Below are 19,267 nucleotides of genomic sequence, written 5' to 3' on the forward strand. Positions count from 1 at the left end.
TTATTACATTACCAATAAAGGATTTGAATACATAAAAAGAAGGTGATGTGTGTAATATTTATTTACATTTGTCTAAACTCCTTAAAACAACTTTGCATTGGATGAAAATCAAACATATACCTTATCTTAATACAATATTCTAAATATACAATTTATATCTGATTAGAGTGCTTCGACAAGATGCCTTAATGGAAGTGTAGAAAGCCGGAAACTAAATTTGTCAACACATTTGTGTTTGTGTATTTTCATACAAATTTCGTTTTTGGCATTCCACATACACTACTGTTTAAACATCTTGACTAAGCCCCATGTATGTTTCACCCCAATATACAATCTGATAGAAGTCCAATATCAAAATTCTTGCACAAATAAATATTATATAATAAAATATAAGATTCCTTCAGAAATTATGCAAATTCTTTGAAATAAGAGAATGTTGTAAAAAAAAAACAATCGAAATTTTTTCAAGCAGTATTATAGAAATATAATGAAAGCCCATTTTAAAATTAACATAATTACATAAAATTACAGATACATATTTCTATTTTCTATATAGGATAAAGTTGTATATTAATAGACATCACAGGAAGGCTCGCTTAAGAAATGTATACATGTGTTTGTTTTTTAACTTTTAATTTATCAAAAAGTCATCAACCACTATTGGTCTAACTTCACTGAATGTGCATTAGTGGCAACAGATGTGTATAAAAGTTAAATAATAATAAACTAGCATCTCTTACCAACTATCATAATTCTTCTAGGATATCACATTACTTTGTCTAGTTAGTCTTTCCACAATACCATTTTTAAGTTACAATGATAAAAGAATAAACAAAAGTTGTATAATATTTGAAACATATTTGCCTATATAGAAAAAAAATTCTATGAAACAGACATAAGTGACCTAGATACTGGGTTATCTAGTATTTTTCATCCTTAAGCAAATGCAAATATTGTAACTACAAACTTTATTTCTTAAACTAGCTTATAATTATTTAATAGAGAATCATCCTTTTCAGTGTTAAGTTGTCAGTTTATAAAATATATTACAGAAATAGGAAAGAATCAAGACATAAATTGTTTGATTGACAACAATTTGATTTAACAAAATCTCATTGATATTAATAAATTTTATACCAACAAACCTTATTATAAAATGCATTAATATGGTTAAGTACTATTAAAACTTACAAATATTATAATGAATATTTTCCCATACATTTAGTCCAAATTTTAGAATATTTAACTTAGTCAGTCAGTTATCAAACCATTTGACAGTGCTCATGACGAGATTAGTCATACTCGGAGTCTATGATTAACAATTAATTAAGCTATTTAGTATATATTTAATTATATTCACAAGCTTAAAAATGTCTTTCATTGCTCCATGTGTTTTGAGATGAATCATTATTTTAATATATGTAATTAAAATATTCACCTACCATTACCGATAATTAAATGGACAACTTTAATCTGATGTTAAATTAAACACTACTATTGAATTTTATTATCCTGTGTACATCACACTTTAGTTTACATAAGTCATTTTAGTTCATCACTTTCAGCACTTTTAGGCTCACTTGCACTATCACTGTCAGTCTGGCCAAGTAAAAGCCAGTACTTTCTGAATTTGCCGTGTCAAGTGGGTGTGGCCGTCCCGGCCGAAGGTGATCGCTAGGATTCCTTGGTCTCTGGTACTGATTCCTGAAATTAAAATAAAGTCAATTTTGTTTACGTAATTTATTTAAAACCTAGAAATATAAAAATACGCTTTTACATATTTAAAACACTTTACCTTACCCAATTATAAAACAATGTAGTTTTTGAGAAACCGAGAAAGACATCGGAGAAATTTATTGGCCTATAATTATGTATAGGTAAAGAGATATAATATATTTAAATTGACTTGATTGAATTGATATCTGATAGCAGTCAAGACTATAGGTACTTAGATACGTTCTAACACTAGTGTTAGAGGTCTAGATTCGTGGTCTAGTAAAATGTTTTTTTTTTATGAAATTAATTTATATACTAGTAACATCTGTTACCTGTTTTATAAAAAATAACATATTATTACGGGTTTAACGCATTACTGTGTACATACAAATTGGTAAATAAGGTAATGTAATTGTGTTTATAAAAAAGAGATAGATATTTACCTTGTCATTGTCTTTCTCATCGTCATAAAACTCGTTCTTAGGCTCCACCATTTTATCCGCTTCCTCTTGACTGATACGGATATCCGGATCCAGTTCCTCTTTTATCCTTTCTTCTTCGGGAAAGAAGTCACCTGCAAAATTAAAAAAAAAATACTCAATACATAAAATAATAAACAAAACATAAGCTAATTGATGAGCTCTTAGCATGATTGCTTAATTATTATTTGATTGACACAAAGATATAGGATGTTATCAGTGGCATAGCAATAGGGTGGCAGAGCTGGTAAAATGCCACGGTCTCCCAACCCAAGAGGCAGCAAGCTCAAAAAATTGTTATTTTTATTTCATTGTAAATGTATGCAGGTTTCCTCACATTTCCTTCACCGAAAAGCTGAAATGTTGAATGCATTGAGATGTTATGATCTATGGATGAAATAAAAAATACGCATTAGGCTTGCGTGAACCATTTCCTCTCGCCCTTATTATTGTGGTATTAGTGGGTAATGTATTACATATACAACGTGAAAATTAGTAATGTAGTACGATTTTTACTGATAGGGCCCCATCAAAAGAAATTGCCACGGGCCCCAGATGGTATAGTTACGCTTCTGGCTGTTATTGTATGTTAAATTTTTGCATGATACACTCATAGTATATGAGTATTGACAAAACTATATAAAAATAGTTCTTTACAGAATATTGATAACTCTTAACGTCAACTATGTAATCAATGTTAATGCAATTTTTCAATATATAATTTATTCATATTAGCTACATAATATACACTTATAATGTTAATGAATTCATTTACTATTGTCTCAGGGCATAATACGCAAGTTTCCTGTACTTTTTATGGAAATAAATTTACATTTATTACCTGTTCTTAAATCAAAGCTAAAGAGCATACAATAATAACTGTCAAAGTCATCATACCTGGTATGTGTGACATCTGTACTGCAGGTGAATGCTGACACATCTTCAAATTGTCATATACATATTTGCTTATCGCTTCCAAGTACTGCTTACTGTTTGCATTTGTTGTCCTACAAATTAAATATTCATAAATAAATATTAAGTACAATATAAAAAATACAATTCATATAAAATAAAAGAAGATATTTTAATATACAATATCACCAAAACCATTACTTCATAATATATATATATATATATATATATATATATATATATATATATATCTTATTACTATGTCTAAGATGTAAAATAGAACATTTTGTACAAAACCAAACAAACATGTCGAATTTAACCTGCTATAGGATTTTCTGAAGTTGATTAAAAGTACATCAGCGGGTTCAATAACTCACAAATTATTTCCAAGTTACATGTTGAAACGAGATGATATTTTAGTCATATTATAAGTTATAAAATATATATCAAAACCATTGCAGAAAAAAAAATTAATCTATCAACATAGAATAGATCACAATTGCATAGAAATTGAAGTGTATTTCTGTTGCCTTAATGATTAAATTAATGTGCTTTTCTATTTTCTTTCTTCAATTATGAGGAAAATGTTTGCTTACCCAGATACTTCAGGATGCAACTGGAAGTCCGGTGCAAAAAACTCAAGATACTCAGTGTATGGAAGCTCATTCGAAATATCTTCGTCAATTAGAAGTGACGTCTCATATGTCCAACAACGCGCCACGTTACGGAGGGTATATCTGAAATATTATTTAATTTTTAACAATTTAATTAATGTAAAGGTTAAAGCTTCTATAAAATTGTATAAAGTCCATTAATCCTTAATACACTATATAGGTGATGCTTTTCCTAGTTTAAAACAATGATTATCTTATTAATACATATTTCCTTCTCTCAGTGGCAATACTTATATTATTAATACATATATGTACATTAAGTCCAATTAAGTTCTGAGCATTGTCAAATCAAACTTAATAAAAATGGGTCAACAATTCTTATAACTAGATTTTAGTTAAATATTCTAGAATATAGACATTAGCATTAGATGCAGGGCAGTCAATAAGTGTATTACTAATAGATGTGTTACTCTAAGAATTGAAGTCAAGACTTTGCTATACATTTAAGTAATATATCATTGAATTAGTTCTTACAACAAACTGCCAAGCGAAATTGGAGAAATGTCACTAAATAAATTCAAAGCACTTCTTCTTGCCTGCTCTATACCCTTGAAATGCGAACTGGTGGTAAATGTAAATTTAAAATTATTTAAACTTCTTCTGTTTACCTAAAAAAAGAAACAAAAAACAAAAGAAGTACGGATGTTCCTTATTTCCTAGGACCAACACCACCATACTAAAAAATTTAACATTCAAGTTCAATCATATCGGGAGACTATTAAGAAATTTATGTAAGTTAAATAAATAGTCACCAAGATACCTACCCTCCTCCTCCCACAACAAGTGTGGGGAGATTCAGATTCTTGACAAATTGCACACATTCCCCGTGACCTCTAGTTGAAAGTGAGAAACATCCGAGTCGATCCCCAGCTAAGGAATCAGCACCACATTGAAGAACAATTGCAGTTGGCCGATAGAACTCCATCACACTTGATATAACTGGTTTAAACACCTGTAAGAATTTTTAAATTAATCAGTTTTACCAATTAACTGTACATTTTAGCATAATACACACATGCATGCATACATATTACAGTAGAAATGGAGTATATTTTCATATTAAAGTTTTTATGCTTATACAATATACAAATTATAGTTTACATACCTAATATTTGAATATTGTTATGTTTGCTACAATATAATTCTAATAACTTGAATAATAAAGTTTTGTTTTCTTTTTAATATTTTATGCAAGTATTGTGTCTAACCTGGACATAGCTGTGATCATCAATTCCTTCTTTCAGTGGCACATTTACTGAGAAGTACCTTCCACTTTCAGCTCCAGTTTCATACATATCTCCAGTTCCCGGAAAGAAATAATTTCCATACTTATGGAAGCTCACTGTCATTACTCTATCAGTTAAATAGAATGCTTCTTGAACACCATCACCATGGTGAACATCAATGTCTATGTATAGCACTCTTGGGTGATATTTAAGTAATTCTAATATAGCTATCACTATATCATTTACATAACAAAAACCTGTAAAAAAATATTTGCATTTTATTAACAAAATTGTATGTCATATCCACGTTATTAGAAAAAATTTGTTTAACCAACCAAACAAATTGGTAAGCTATGCTCACATCATTAAATAGCCCTGCTGCTGTTAAATTTCACTGTGAGATCAGTGCATATATATTATGTGAACTTTACTTCAGATTTACATGAACGAAATAAAATATATGAATAGCAGAATAACAACATACCTGAAGGTTCAAACTTTTTTGCGTGATGTAATCCACCAGACCAATTTATAGCAATGTCACAAGCATTATTGTTAAGTTTCATTGCCCCTTCAAGGGAGGCTCCTGTGTACATAGAACAGAAGTCGAATAAACCCTCAAACACAGGACAATCATCACCAACATTGTAGTGAAGCAAATCTTTCGAATAACCTGTAAATAGTTTTATTTACAATGAAATTACTGCTAATTGCAGGATATGGGTGCTAGTTGTTACATCAGGACTTGATGAAAGTAGTAAAGGTTTAAAAAAAATATTCTTTAATACAACAATACAATGTACATATAAAATCTTACTCTGAATATTTTGTGGAGTTACATTCTGCAGAAATTCAATGTAATCCTCGCTGTGGAAACGGCACATGTCATGTGCACTTGCTCTGTATGGTCTATAAATCTGCATTTTCTTGTGCAGCCCATAATTAAGCACCAAACTATGCGTTACGGATAGCCTATGAGGTTTCATCGGATGTCCAGGACCATAATGAAAATTTCCTACGTCTGGGTTATAAAAATAAGCTACTCTGTGTTGAGTCATTGTGAAAATACAAACACGTATTCTTTTAAAACTAAAATAATGCCTAGTACAATCGCAATAACAATCAAGCGTTTAGTAAGTTGAATATCACCTAACATGCTTATTTAAAAGAAAGAAACATTTTTTTAACCACTTGCTTCTTTTCTTAAGCAGAGATACTTTAAATTTAAAATTAATATAATTTTGTTATATTAATATTATTACACTTTATAAAACTTTAGTTATACGAATTATCAAGGCAAAATCCAAATTACACAGAGTAGTGAAGTGTGAAATATGAATAGCATTTCACACAGCCAAACTAATACATCGCTTAGAATTCGAATGTCAAGGTTTTTATAGCCAATTTATTTTCGCGGTTTCCTCCAGTTTACATTTCTTAATATTTCGTTGCAGAATCATTTCAAAAAGTAGATAACTCATTAAAAAAATAAAATGTCTCCTTAATAAAATGCGTTTCTTTTAATTCAAAGATAATTTTTATTGAAAATTTAACCGTATTTATTTTATAAGGATAAAATAATATTTTATATATTATATAATATTAAGTCAAACACCTTAGGCTTAGAACATCTTTGCATTATGCTCTAACGAAAAGTCTTGGTCTAGTAGCTTGATTGTGCGACTCTCATCCATGAGACTGAATCCCGGTTGTGCACCGATCGACTTTTTTGACTATGTGCGTACTTAACACTTACGGTGATGGAAAACATCATGAGTTGAAACAGACACCGGTGTTATACCCAAAATTCGACGGCGTGTCCCAGGCAAAGTAGGCTGATTACCTACTTGATTATAAGAAAAACAAATGATCACGAAACGAATTCAGAATCATTAGACAATGTTTTTTTTAAAATATGTTTGACTTCCTCCAATTAACATGATAACCGACTCAAAAAGAATTTCATTCGAACTATACTGTAGTTACTACTCGTTCAAACCAAGCAAGCACTTCGCAAATATTCGCTTTTAACAACTCTGTTGAAGCAGTCTTGAGCCTACCGTCAATTTGTCATAAGTCACAAATGACAATAACGGTTTTTCTTCAGTTTTGACTTCTAACTTGACTTTATTTTTTACTTTTCGGCTTGGTGTGGTAAACTAAAAATCTTTACAAGAACATACATATTAATTTAATTATTTTACTATATGAGTAGTCTGCTTATAATTATTAAATTATAACTAAAGGCCATTATTATTGTATTATCAGTCAAAACTATTTTGGTTTAATATCACCTCAAGAAACGTTCTAATTATTGTATTTCTATACAACTTTAGATTTTTAAACCATTTTCCAGCGAAATGACTAACGTGGGATATGATTTAGATACGTCTGGTGGACTTATGCCGGTTAGTTTAGATGACTTTAAAAAACTTGACGGTTCATATGCATCGTTTTACGTTTTTGCAGAGATCGTAACCAAAGTTTATTAGACATCAGCCCTAGTTCAAATTTGTGATATCTATATATATTTCAGCTCATTCGGGCGCTAATAAAGCCACCAGACGAAGATGTGAATGTTCAAAAGCCTAAGAAATCGCACCCATATTATAAGCGTCCTGGAAAAGGTCACAACCACGATTCTTGTGATGCTTGTGGAGAGGGAGGTGACCTTATATGCTGTGACCGCTGTCCAGCTAGTTTTCATCTTGGTTGCTAGTATGTATTATAATAAATATAATATCTAGTTCAACTAACAGCTTTAGAATGCTATAGAAAAATGTTGGTAGTAATTGTAATTTAACTACCTCAGTACAAACCACTAGATATCATGTTCAACTGCAGATCTTGAGGTATATGAATGAAGATGAGGTTGAAAAATTAATAGTCACTGACATATTATTAAATGCTGTAGTGAGCAGCCTTATAGCTAGTGAGTGATCTATTCTAGGTAACCTATTAAAAGAAAATTTATATATGTATAGGAAATGTAAAGAAGTTTAATAGTGTGAATAATGTAATACAAAACAAAAAATAAATAAATCTTATAAGTTCTTAAATAAACTTGATTTAGACCACTAAAACAGAAGAAATTTTTAAAGTATTAAAATATATGTACTAAATATAAAACGATTCTAGTGACCCACCATTGGATGAGACTGACATTCCATCAGGCTCATGGCTGTGTAAGCAGTGCACAGCAAATGATGAAAAGCCTGGCAGCACCCGGTCAAGCAGGCCACAATCCCCTGTTGATGTTAAGAATGAATCTGAGAAAAAAACTAGGTGAATATATGACTTGTATAAGATTTGGTTCATTGTTTTTAATTTTAAACTTATGGTTCAAAAATAATCATTTTCTAAGCTTTATCTATTATGTATTTTCTAGGAATCTACGTAATAACCGCACAAACTCCAAAAAGAGTAAAGATGAGAGAGAGGAGGTTGAAGAAGAAAAGAAAGAACCAGAAAAAGAGCTCACTCCAATGGAGATCTTAGTCAAGGCTGCTCGCGTTATGAATCCACGTCAGTTTGATTTACCTCCAGAAATGAAGCAGCCATTTCCATTCCCTGGAACTGATAAGGGTATGTTGCTATAAAAATTCTTAGTATTACAATACATAGTGACAAAAACAAAGCATTTTTGTGTAACATAATAATATGGCTAGAGTTATGATTATGTCCTTTGTTTAGAAGTTATAAATGGGAAATATTCTGCATGGATATGATGAACAGCAAAGAAATTTCTTTCTTTTCATTATTTACACTGCTAACTTTTACTACTACATTATTTGTTTCTACTGAGTATTAGTATTATTAGATTCTTATTCTTTTTTGCGACTGAGGCGCAAACTAGCTGCTGTGGCCTCTGGCCGAATAACCAGCACTGTGGAACAACTCTGCTCCTCAGCATAATGCTGAGCCAGGGCCAATTACAACCACAGCACACACGCATTACACAATTAAACCTTTTTCTTTAAAAAAATTTTTATCTCATTCTTTTTTATTTTTGATAATTGTTATTTTATGTGTTTATGTGTTATGTTTTGTTAGTAATTAATGTTATGTCTATGTCAAATTTTTTGTGTACCATGCAGCACCAATTCTTAGATATTTTGTTAGTAAGGAATAAAACATGTTTTCCTATTACCATTTCATATTTTCCAGACTCGGAAGTCCTAATAAAACATGTAAAATAGTTAAATTTTTAAGTTAATGTTTCAGACATTTAAGCTTTATTACACTTCAGTTTAATTTGGACTGCTTGATTAGTATTTTACAGTTACATTTCAAATTTTTATGTTTCCATAGACCAAAGGCATTATTTTATTACAAATGCTTTTTCAGAGGGTAGCAAGAATGGTAATGCGTCACTTCTGACAGTCGATTCCTCTGGTTGTGTCCCTCTTCCCGCCAAGACTTGTTACGTGTGCCAGTGGACTTGCAAGCTTGCACCATTGCTACAGTGTGATTATTGCCCTGCGTTATTTCACTTGGTAAATATAATTATAACATTTGTAAAACGTTACGATGCGGGGCGGGGATTCAATTACGCGTTATTGATAATGTTATTTTCGACTTTCCATTACTTTACACCACATAATGGTAAGTTTTAGGAGAGTCACTGGGGGTGGTCACGAAACGTTTTACTATTGGATACAGAAAACGTTATGGTGCGTTTCATTCGTCCAGAATCTCCAAAACACCTACTTGCCTATTAAATTGAGAAATGATCATGAAACAGATACAAAGATCTGAGGCCCAGACCTAAAAAGGTTGTAGCGCCTGATTTATTTTTAATCTGATTTAGATTTACCTATATGAACACATTAGCTGTATATGTGTATACTAGATAACTATGTAATTACTTGTATTGGTTTTGTTTAACTTTGTAGGATTGCCTGGACCCACCTTTAACTGCGTTGCCAACTGGCCGATGGATGTGCCCTAATCATGTGGAAAACTTTATTGTAAGTATTTTTTTTTCAAAGAAGATAGATGTAATATTTGAAGACTCTTCTTAAAGCCACAGCCAGCATCAGAATACTTGGCGTTGACTTATCAAACGACGTTCAGTTTCGCAGTCATTTTAGGGGAAAGGCTAAATTGGCCTCCAAAAAGCTTGGTGTGCTCGGCAAGGCGAGACGGTACTTCACTCCGGGCCACCTTGCAACTCTATAAATCGCAAATTCGGCCCAACATGGAATACTGTTCTCATCTCTGGGCGGGAGCTCCCCAGTACCAGCTCCTTCCACTTGACCGTATTCAACGAAGGGCGGTTCGAATCGTCGACGACCAATCCCTCTCCGAGCGGCTTGATCTTTACTAAGCGTTTTTCAAGGCAGTTTTTGCCGCGCACCAGCACTATGTGGAACCACCGGCCCAGTGAAGTATTTCCGAACCTATTAGACTTACGGTCCTTAAAAGAACGTACCGATTCTTAAGAGGCCGGCAACGCACTTCCGAGCCCTTCGAAATTGAGTGTCCATAAGCGGTGGTATCACTTAACATCAGGGTGAGCTCATTTCCCCCCTATTCTATAAAAAAAGATCGTTAAATAGCTATGAATATTATTTTTCCAGGATTGGAAGCTGGTATCGTCAATATCGGCAGTGGAACGAGCGGCTCTTTGGGACAGATTCGGAGCTCCCGTCGACCAGCACGCCGTCAAGGTGGACTTTATAAGACGGGCGAGGCTCCAGAGACATCGGTACGAAATTATATTATTTATAATGGGCTATCATTATATACGATCAGATCATTATCATATTAGTATTTGTCTGTGTTTGTACTGTGTTGGTCTAGTTGCTTCAGGGTGCGACTCTCATTTCTGAGGTCTTAGGTTCGATCTCCGGCAGACCCAATAATTCGACGGCATGTTTCAGGCACTATGGCTGATCACCTACTTGCCTATTAGATTGACTGATGATCATGAAATAGACACAGAAATCTGAGGCCCCGATCTAAAAAGGTTGTGCCACTGATTTATATTTATTTTATTTGGCCATTGTTGTAACTAAACCTAGCTACTCAAAAAACATTGAAACATGTACCAAGTACCACTGCGATAGACGAACTTGTCTCAACCTTTTTGTCATGGATAAAGTTTTTATTATTATTTACTTCATTGGTAACCTTCGAAGTCAAAGTCAAATAATTTATTCCAATTAGACCTCCTAAAATGGCATTTGAACGTTAAATAAGATATATAGTTGATTCTAGTTGCCCCTTCCAAAAGGTAGGCTTCGTGTGGAGAAGAATGAGCCTTACTCTTTTAAAATATGATTTATAAAATCTGTATAAGTTAGTTAGATAATTACATGTGTTGACAATGTACTTTAAGAATAGAACTACTATACAGGTCAATTATTGAAATGTTAGGATACATAGTGTTGTCTTTTGTAGCTTTTATACATTTAAAGAAAACAATCCGCGAAAATAAAGTACACCGTGAGTCTTTTCTGCAAAAACCCGTCATCTTTTAGTCGATACCAACTCCGGGGAAATAAATACTACTATTATTATTATTTGTTCCTACTGAATATTAGATTCTTATTTGTTGTTTTGCGACTGAGGCGCAAACTATCTGCTGTGGTCTCTGGCAGAATGACCAGCGCTATGGAACAACTCTGCTCCTCAGCATAATGCTGAGCCAGGGCCAATTACAACCACAGTACACATTACATTACACAATTAAGCCTTTTTCTTTAAATTGTTTTTTATCTCATTCTTTTTTATTTTTGATTATTGTTATTTTATGTGTTTCTGTGTGTGTGTTTTGTTAGTAATAAATGTTATGTCTATATCTAAATACAGATAATTTAACTTTCTCTACACCTGTGAAATTTTTTGACATTCAACACCTTTTGTCTTCACTCACCGTGACCACGCGCGCTGTAAAGCACGCGAAACGTCGGGATAAATTTAAAATAATTATAATACATAGCTTCAATCTGGTAAAAAAGTATTTTCTTTAAATGTGTAAAATCTATGTTAACAAAAGACAATAATTATGTGATGACAATGTACTCCTAGAATAAAACTACTATACAGGTCAATTTATTGAAATGTTAATATACACGTTCCTCGAAACCTATATATACATTAAAGAGTAATAAAAAATAAAACAACAGTGTGTGTAAAAATAAAATAATTACAGTTTATAGTATTATATACAGTATAAAATAAAAAAAATATATAAAATTAGATCAGCAACCAATTTTATTTTGTCAACGCTGATGTGGAATAAAAAAAAATATTGTCTATGGAGTAAGACCAGCATATTTCCAAGCATTCTTATCTTGAATATAATCCTCAAGTCGGTCGGTGCGTATGAGCTTCATCCAGTAAATGTGTTTAGCGTGCCCATGGGCGTCCGCGGTCGCGTAGTCGTGCCCCGCTGCGTGCGCGCTCACTACAGACGTCCCCCGCCCTTGTTGCCTTCGCGGAGGGAGCATGTGCGATGTCGCAAAGGTTTGTTATTTTTTTTTATTATTTTACGCTTAATTATCCACCGTGGACTAATATTATTATTTTACGCTAAATTATCTAACGTCGACTAATATTATTATTTTACGCTTAATTATCCAATGTCGACTAATATTATTATTGTATATTTTGAGTAAACGTATTTTTTACTTATTAAAAATGATTTCAGTGCTTAAAAATAGGTTGCCCTCCGAATCGGAATCCGAAGAAGATGAACCAAATACAAAACATAAGATTTGTCTCAACAACGATTGTTCTCCCGAGGAATGTGATAAGCCTAAACTGAGTGGAGTCACCGATAAGGGTGCTGTTGACGATCTGAAGGCTATCGAGGGTGATGAGGTATTTTTACCGTAAATTTTACGTCAAAAAGAAATGCAGTGTTGGCCTTGACCATGTAACTTCAGCTATCATTATATCTGAATTCGTAGGTTCGATCCTGTGCACCAATTTTTAAATGAAATGCTTCTACAATTTAGTTCTCAAAATTATATTACATAGAATATAGGATAGAACAGAAAAGAAGAACTGCTCGTTTTAATCGTAATAATTATTTTTATTTAACATCTAAAACACCACACAGCAAAATGAGAAAATCAGTGGAAGACAGCCTAGTAGAAGAAGTTTTAGGTCTGGGAATCAGATTTCTGTATCTGTTTCATGATCATTTGTTAATCTAATAGGCGAATGATCAGCCTCCCGTGTCTGACACACGCCGGTAACGTTTTGGGTCCAAGGCAAGCCGGTTTCCTCGCGATGTTTTCCTTCACCATTCGAGCGAATGTTAAATGCGCACGCGCACATAGAAAGTCCATTGTTACACAGATGGGGTTTGAACCTCACCAATGTGAGTCATATGTTAAGGCGACTAGGCCAATAGCCCCTTTACTTACATATATGTCGTAGAAATATCGTTACTCCATGGATATTGACAGCGTCATTAGCGAGTTAAGCGTCTGTGGGCAAAGTGCGAACACAAATGACACGAATTATCGTACGATATCTAATTTTACAATATAAATTTTAACACTACAAATAACACTAGCAAAAAGAAAAAAAAGCCCCCATATTGTAGTATTGAGCTCCCCATACACTCGTCTAGAGTGTTGAATTGCCAACCTCTTCCAATACTATCCTCGGATCAGGATATACTGGTACATATATCCTAGACTTCAGAGACTATTTTATAGGTAGCATACTTATTTAGGCAGAGGACAAATTTAAATAAATAATTTTTTACGACCGGAAATCGAACCCGAACCTAGCGGACACTTAAGAAGACCGCTAGGCTATCAGGCCCTTAATCTACTAGACCCAACTCGGTCCAACCTCTCATCATTACAATGCATCACTGAGTTCTCAATCAGAACTCCTGTCCTCCTGTCCAACAGTATTCGTATTTTAATTCGTTAAGTAATGAGTCCAAACTATGTAACAACAACATATAGAAATCAAATTAAATTATGTTATAAATATTAATCTCAATGACTAACAAATGTAACAATAAAATCCACGGTCAAAACGTTTCCTTACATTCCCTGACATATTTATAAATGTACTAGCGGATCCTACAGACGTCCTGTACACGCATGTTACATGCAAAAATAAAATGTGTGCGTGTATTAGTGTACACACGTAAGAAGTGAAACCTTATTTTTCGAAAAAAAATATCTATTATATGCAACTTTACGGAAATTGTTTAAATAAAGTTAAATTAGATAAAGTTTAAGAAAAGACTTTTATTATCATAGACACATGTATACAAATAATACAATTATTTCATTTGACCTTATTACTACTAAGATTATTACATAATTTCATTAATTTTAATTATTACTATCATTGTTATCGTTATTACATACCTTTGTTTTTAATGGCTTCGAATCAAACGTGGTAGGGACAAGAAAAAGATGGCGCGCAACGGAAAATGTGACGCGTAACCCAAAAACATGACGGCAATTTTTTTTTCAACGCCGATAAAGAAGTTTCACTTCGAAAATATCTAATAATGTAAATCATTCTCGACTAAACTTCAACACACAAAATCTGTCCGACCGTTTTAGTGTGTTACGAACAAATGCACAGAAGATTTATACATATATATATATATATATAAATAACCTAGATACCGACTGCAGTGCCATCTGCCGGGCTGATATGTGTATCTAAACCATCCAGGGTGCCACCCAAACGCATACAAAAAATTAATTCAAATCGGTCCAGCCGTTTAAGATGAGTTCAGTGACATACAGTAGGATCGGATATATAAAGATTAAAATAACATAGTATTACAAAAATAATTTAATATATTTCAGGCGCCAAAATCGGAAAACATATCGTCCGACTCGGATATCGATCCGGAATATTTGCTGCGTGTGAAACGTCGCAAACCCCGAGACTCAAGTCCAAGCAAAAGGCGGGAAAAACTTAAATTGCGAGCTGGAACGGATGTCGAGGAGCTGTTGGCGGCCGTTGAGAAGCATTTGGATAAGTTGGACGAGCGATTGGTTAGAGTATTGGCTTGGCAACGACTGCAAGAGGTGAGTTTATTATGTACGTAATGTATATAAATAAAAATAGCCTTTATTCGAGTACACATAGTTCATGTCATATGTTTTTCCTAAAACTCCACCTCCGATGGAGGTCCTTAGGAGGTAATCCTTGCGATGATTTTACATTTTTTTCCCTCCAATCTTCTTATTTCGTCTTCCCAAGTTTTTGGTGGGCATCGTCTTTTTTTTCTTCCCACTGGGCCATTCCAATTAAGCGTCTTTTTGACCCATCTGCCATCACAAATGCGGCCAATTTCCACTTTAACTTTTTTGTATATATTACGTCTTTTATTTTTGTACGGCTTTGTATCACATCGTTATTTACCTTAGTACGTAATGTATATGTCGCAGCTTATTAAGCCGTTCGATTAACGGCCTGGCCTCTTAACTAAACAGCTTTTTAACTAGCGGCCTCAAAGATATTCAGTCAGTTGAAAATGACTTGGATCGATGACTATTAATTTAAAATTAATTACACTTTCTGCCACTGTAACTCGAAACGAAACTCTTCGAACTATCAATATGGCGTCGACAAACCGCAACTTTGATGGTCTTTTCAAAAGTTTCATGATAAACAACAAGTACAACGGAAGAGTGGTGACAACGTTAATATGAATTTAGCTGTGTTAGTCACGCAATTTAATTTTTAAAGAAATATATTTTATGGCAGATGATTCATCGTTTTTATTTCTCTCCTTGGTCACTCGATCGTACGGATGGCCAAAGTAGCCCGTCAGTTTTTAAATCTTACAAACGCTACGAATCAAGGCCGGCTAGTTAAACGGCGCTACGTTAAAAGGCTAGGCTCCATGTCTTCAGGCGTAAGATGCTGTAGCCACTGTTGATCCGTGACCGATAGGGTCAATTGCATAGTAGAAATATATTAAAATTTTAAGTTGCACATTTATATATTTTTTAAAATATTTTTTGGTCTAGTTTGTCTTTTACTTGTAATGGTTAAGTTATTTTCTCTTTGTCATTGTAATGTTTCCCTTTAAATGTTGTGCACACTTGTCATTGATGCACATGCATGTATCTTGTGTGTTTGTATGTGTTTCGTTAGTGTGCCTTTTAAAATAAAATAAATATTATGAAAATCGGTCCAGTAGTTATTAAATCTGATTAGTTAATACATAAAGCTCTAAAGATGCTTCTACATATACTAATATAAAACTAAAATACAATTTTTACAAATTCTAATTCATTATCATATATTCATTAAGATAACACAATGAACATCAATAAAGAAATACATATTAAATGCTAAATGTTTCTAATTTTACATTAACTGCCAGTTCTCAAATCAAGGGCGTAGAACGGAAGAGAAGAACTGACAAAACTCTCCGCCACTCTTAATCGCCAAGTTTTTTGTTTTACACAATGTTTGTAAGGAGCTGCAACCATACCATGTTCCACATGACATCTTTAGTAATTGGTAATAAAAAATTGTCCTCTATGAGCAGGAGGTAGCGCGCACTTATATTCTCGTGAGAACAACACGCAATTATACATATAGACATACATACCTGTTGATTTATTTTAAGTAAAATGAAATATAAAAGAGTTTTTTTTGTAAGTACCCTCTAAATAATGTACTACCCTCCGTTTCAGGTGGCTTTAGGTGAACGAGCCGCCGGTAGATGGCGCTCTTCAACAGATGAACTCAGTACGAAGGCTGCGGCGGCCATTAAACACGTGGAAAGGTCACAACTCGCCAAACACGGGTTGAGGTGTACCACATTACCCTCGGAATTGCTGGCCTCGGCTGACAGGGAGAGGATCGCATCGATAGGTAGATGTACAGCTTTTGCCAAAAATATGTACAAATAATAATTAGATCACATTTATTGTAAATAATTCTAGGAAAGTTAGTATTTTCAATATTTTAAATCTCGTCGATCGTTTTGGTCCTTCAAGCCGGATACAGTCAAAACAACAAGTACAAAACTTTTTAAAAACTACTTTTAACGAAGTGTTTCTTCAATTAACAATAACAAATCATTGTGTTAATGATTTCTAAAGACTGGTTCACTGTCATATTTCAGTTTGGGGATCGCCGCCCGCCCTGACCTCCGCCCAGACCAAGAATAACGCCTTGGAGGCTGCCCTTAAAAGGATGCTGGCCTGCGTCACCAGGCTGTTCCACACTGAGTAAGGCTGAGTTTTTTCGTCTTAAAAATGCTTCTAATTATTACAATCTTTGGGCCAAAAATTCATAATTCTAAATATATATTTTTATAAACACAAAAAGTTGTGTGTTAAAGTAGTTTAAATTCCAGCAAAGCGGGTGACGTAACCCTGGGCGCCTCTATCCCGATGCGCCTGTCATCCCTCACAATCGGGAGTGACGGCTCCTGCGGGCTTCAGCTGGAGACGAATTGTAGACATGTGTCTGGGAAACATGCTATCATATTTCGGGATGAGGTACTGAACATTATCAAATCGTGTTTTCGTTTAGGTGTAAAGAGATTATTTATTTTCCTTTTGTAAACATTTTTGTATATAATATATGCTCACTATGTATCTTAGTTCCTGTCGAACTATAATGACGTTTAAATTAACATATATCTATGGACTTTGGACTGCAATGAAAATAACACATTTTTAATTGTAATGCAATGCAATCCTTGAATAGATTTTTGATTGACTTATAAACGTTACTTGGTGGACATATAATTTAAATTTTAAAACATTTACTGGTGTATGATTTACACAGTGCACTCTTAATATAAAGATCACTTTGAAAATGAGGGTAGGCTTTGAAACTACCCTCTGAAATAATTAATAAATCAGAATTTTGCTATTTAATTTTCTCTTCAGGTATCGGGTCACTTTGAGCTGATCAACTATTCGGAATGGGGTTCCGTAGTGAACGGAGTGATGTACTCGTGTGCCACGCCCCTCTACTCCAGTGCAGAGGATACTCGTCCGGAGCAATTGAAACACCTCGCTGACAACAAACGAACTGAGAAAAGGTTTTATTAATATTTTAGTTATTATAATAATAAAAAGTTAATATTTTAAAATATTATTTATATTCCACGGTCATAGTTTGTGGTCTTTAAATAAATAAATCAAATTAAAATTTCAGGTTAAAAGGCGCTCTAACTGAACCAACCCACGCAGAGCAAACGTGCGCTTGCCCCATCCGCCCACCTGACGGCAGTAGGGCGTGGGAGGGATCTGCGTTGGTCCCCCACGGGGCCCTACTTCAGTTCGGATGCCAGCAATACGTTTTCAGCATCGCGGAGCCCAGACCTTTTCCTTACGAGCAGCCAATAGAGGAACCAGCTTTGTAATAAAAGTTACGGATTCAAATTTTAACACCTTTGCGTGTAAGGTATTAATAATTAAAAACAATTAGTGGCGTGCAACGTTTTTAGGTCTGGGCCTCAGATTTCTGTATCTGTTTCATGATTTGTCAATCTATAAGGCAAGTGGTTATCAGCCTTCGCCATAAGATTTTTGGGTCACATTAAAATTTAAAATTTGATCTGCTTTTTTTGCCAGTGCAGTCTTGTCAATCAATCCAAGAACAGATTTTTATTCACTTTTTATGTTACTTAGTTAATATAGTGTTTAAAACTGTTACTGGTGTATGATTAGATATTGTACTCTTAATGTAAAGATCACTTAGAAAATGAGGGTAGGCTAATTTGAATATTACACTCCTACTCATGTTTTCATTTACCGTTCGAGCAAATGTTAAATGCGCACATATATAGTCCATAGTGCGCAGCCGGGGATCGAACCTACAACCTATGTTGGCTGGTTGGTTGGATTTTTTTAAAATTAATTTACATTAGCTGATTATATTATTGAATATATATATATTAATGTAAAGCGATTTCGCGTTTATTTGGTTAATAAGTGCGTACACATGTGTTAATGTTAATTAAGTACATGTTTTAATAATCCTAGTATTGTTTAATATTTAAGTTTCTATAAATAAGATTATTAATTTTTAACGTTGGCTTTAGGGGCTGTTTGGAAATTGTTGTCATTTTGAGGGTAGGTATAACGAAGTAAGACAAGTATTTGTACCCTTAATACGCAAGACGTTCTATAACTTTATATATTATAAATATATTGGGTATAAGGCAGTGTTTCCCCACCTCAGGCTTTTTAGAATTCTTATGCCTCTTCTCTCTTCATAAGTTTTAATATCAAATGATAGCTTTTAGGATGAAATTAAGAGGAAATTGTTAATGAAACAGTGA

The 19,267-nt window shown here is 33.6% G+C and overlaps 2 protein-coding genes across 3 annotated transcripts; one reads left to right on the plus strand and one right to left on the minus strand.

Moving 5' to 3' along the window:
• Window positions 1–45: 45 nt before the first annotated feature.
• Window positions 46–6,300, minus strand: LOC123710455 (histone deacetylase 3). Of its 2 annotated transcripts, XM_045662338.1 has the most exons (9): window positions 5,825–6,300; window positions 5,492–5,680; window positions 4,990–5,264; window positions 4,546–4,733; window positions 4,256–4,342; window positions 3,704–3,844; window positions 3,093–3,202; window positions 2,160–2,290; window positions 46–1,704 (listed from the first exon to the last, which is right to left on the minus strand). In XM_045662338.1, the coding sequence occupies exons 1-9, from the start codon at window positions 6,063–6,065 to the stop codon at window positions 1,675–1,677; spliced, it is 1,392 nt and encodes a 463-aa protein (XP_045518294.1). In that variant the 5' UTR covers window positions 6,066–6,300; the 3' UTR covers window positions 46–1,674. The 2 variants fall into 2 exon arrangements, with proteins under 2 accessions (XP_045518294.1, XP_045518296.1); XM_045662340.1 differs by lacking the exon at window positions 4,256–4,342.
• An 843-nt stretch (window positions 6,301–7,143) lies between these two features.
• LOC123709701 (PHD finger protein 12) lies at window positions 7,144–18,751 on the plus strand. Its single transcript, XM_045661204.1, has 15 exons — window positions 7,144–7,415; window positions 7,544–7,725; window positions 8,146–8,292; window positions 8,396–8,592; window positions 9,355–9,503; window positions 9,903–9,977; window positions 10,590–10,717; window positions 12,368–12,480; window positions 12,665–12,837; window positions 14,811–15,035; window positions 16,659–16,839; window positions 17,093–17,198; window positions 17,327–17,471; window positions 17,868–18,022; window positions 18,139–18,751. The coding sequence occupies exons 1-15, from the start codon at window positions 7,368–7,370 to the stop codon at window positions 18,344–18,346; spliced, it is 2,232 nt and encodes a 743-aa protein (XP_045517160.1). The 5' UTR covers window positions 7,144–7,367; the 3' UTR covers window positions 18,347–18,751.
• Window positions 18,752–19,267: the final 516 nt, after the last annotated feature.

This window comes from Pieris brassicae, chromosome 5 (assembly GCF_905147105.1).
Source record: "Pieris brassicae chromosome 5, ilPieBrab1.1, whole genome shotgun sequence".
NCBI classification, from domain to species: Eukaryota; Metazoa; Arthropoda; class Insecta; order Lepidoptera; family Pieridae; genus Pieris; species Pieris brassicae.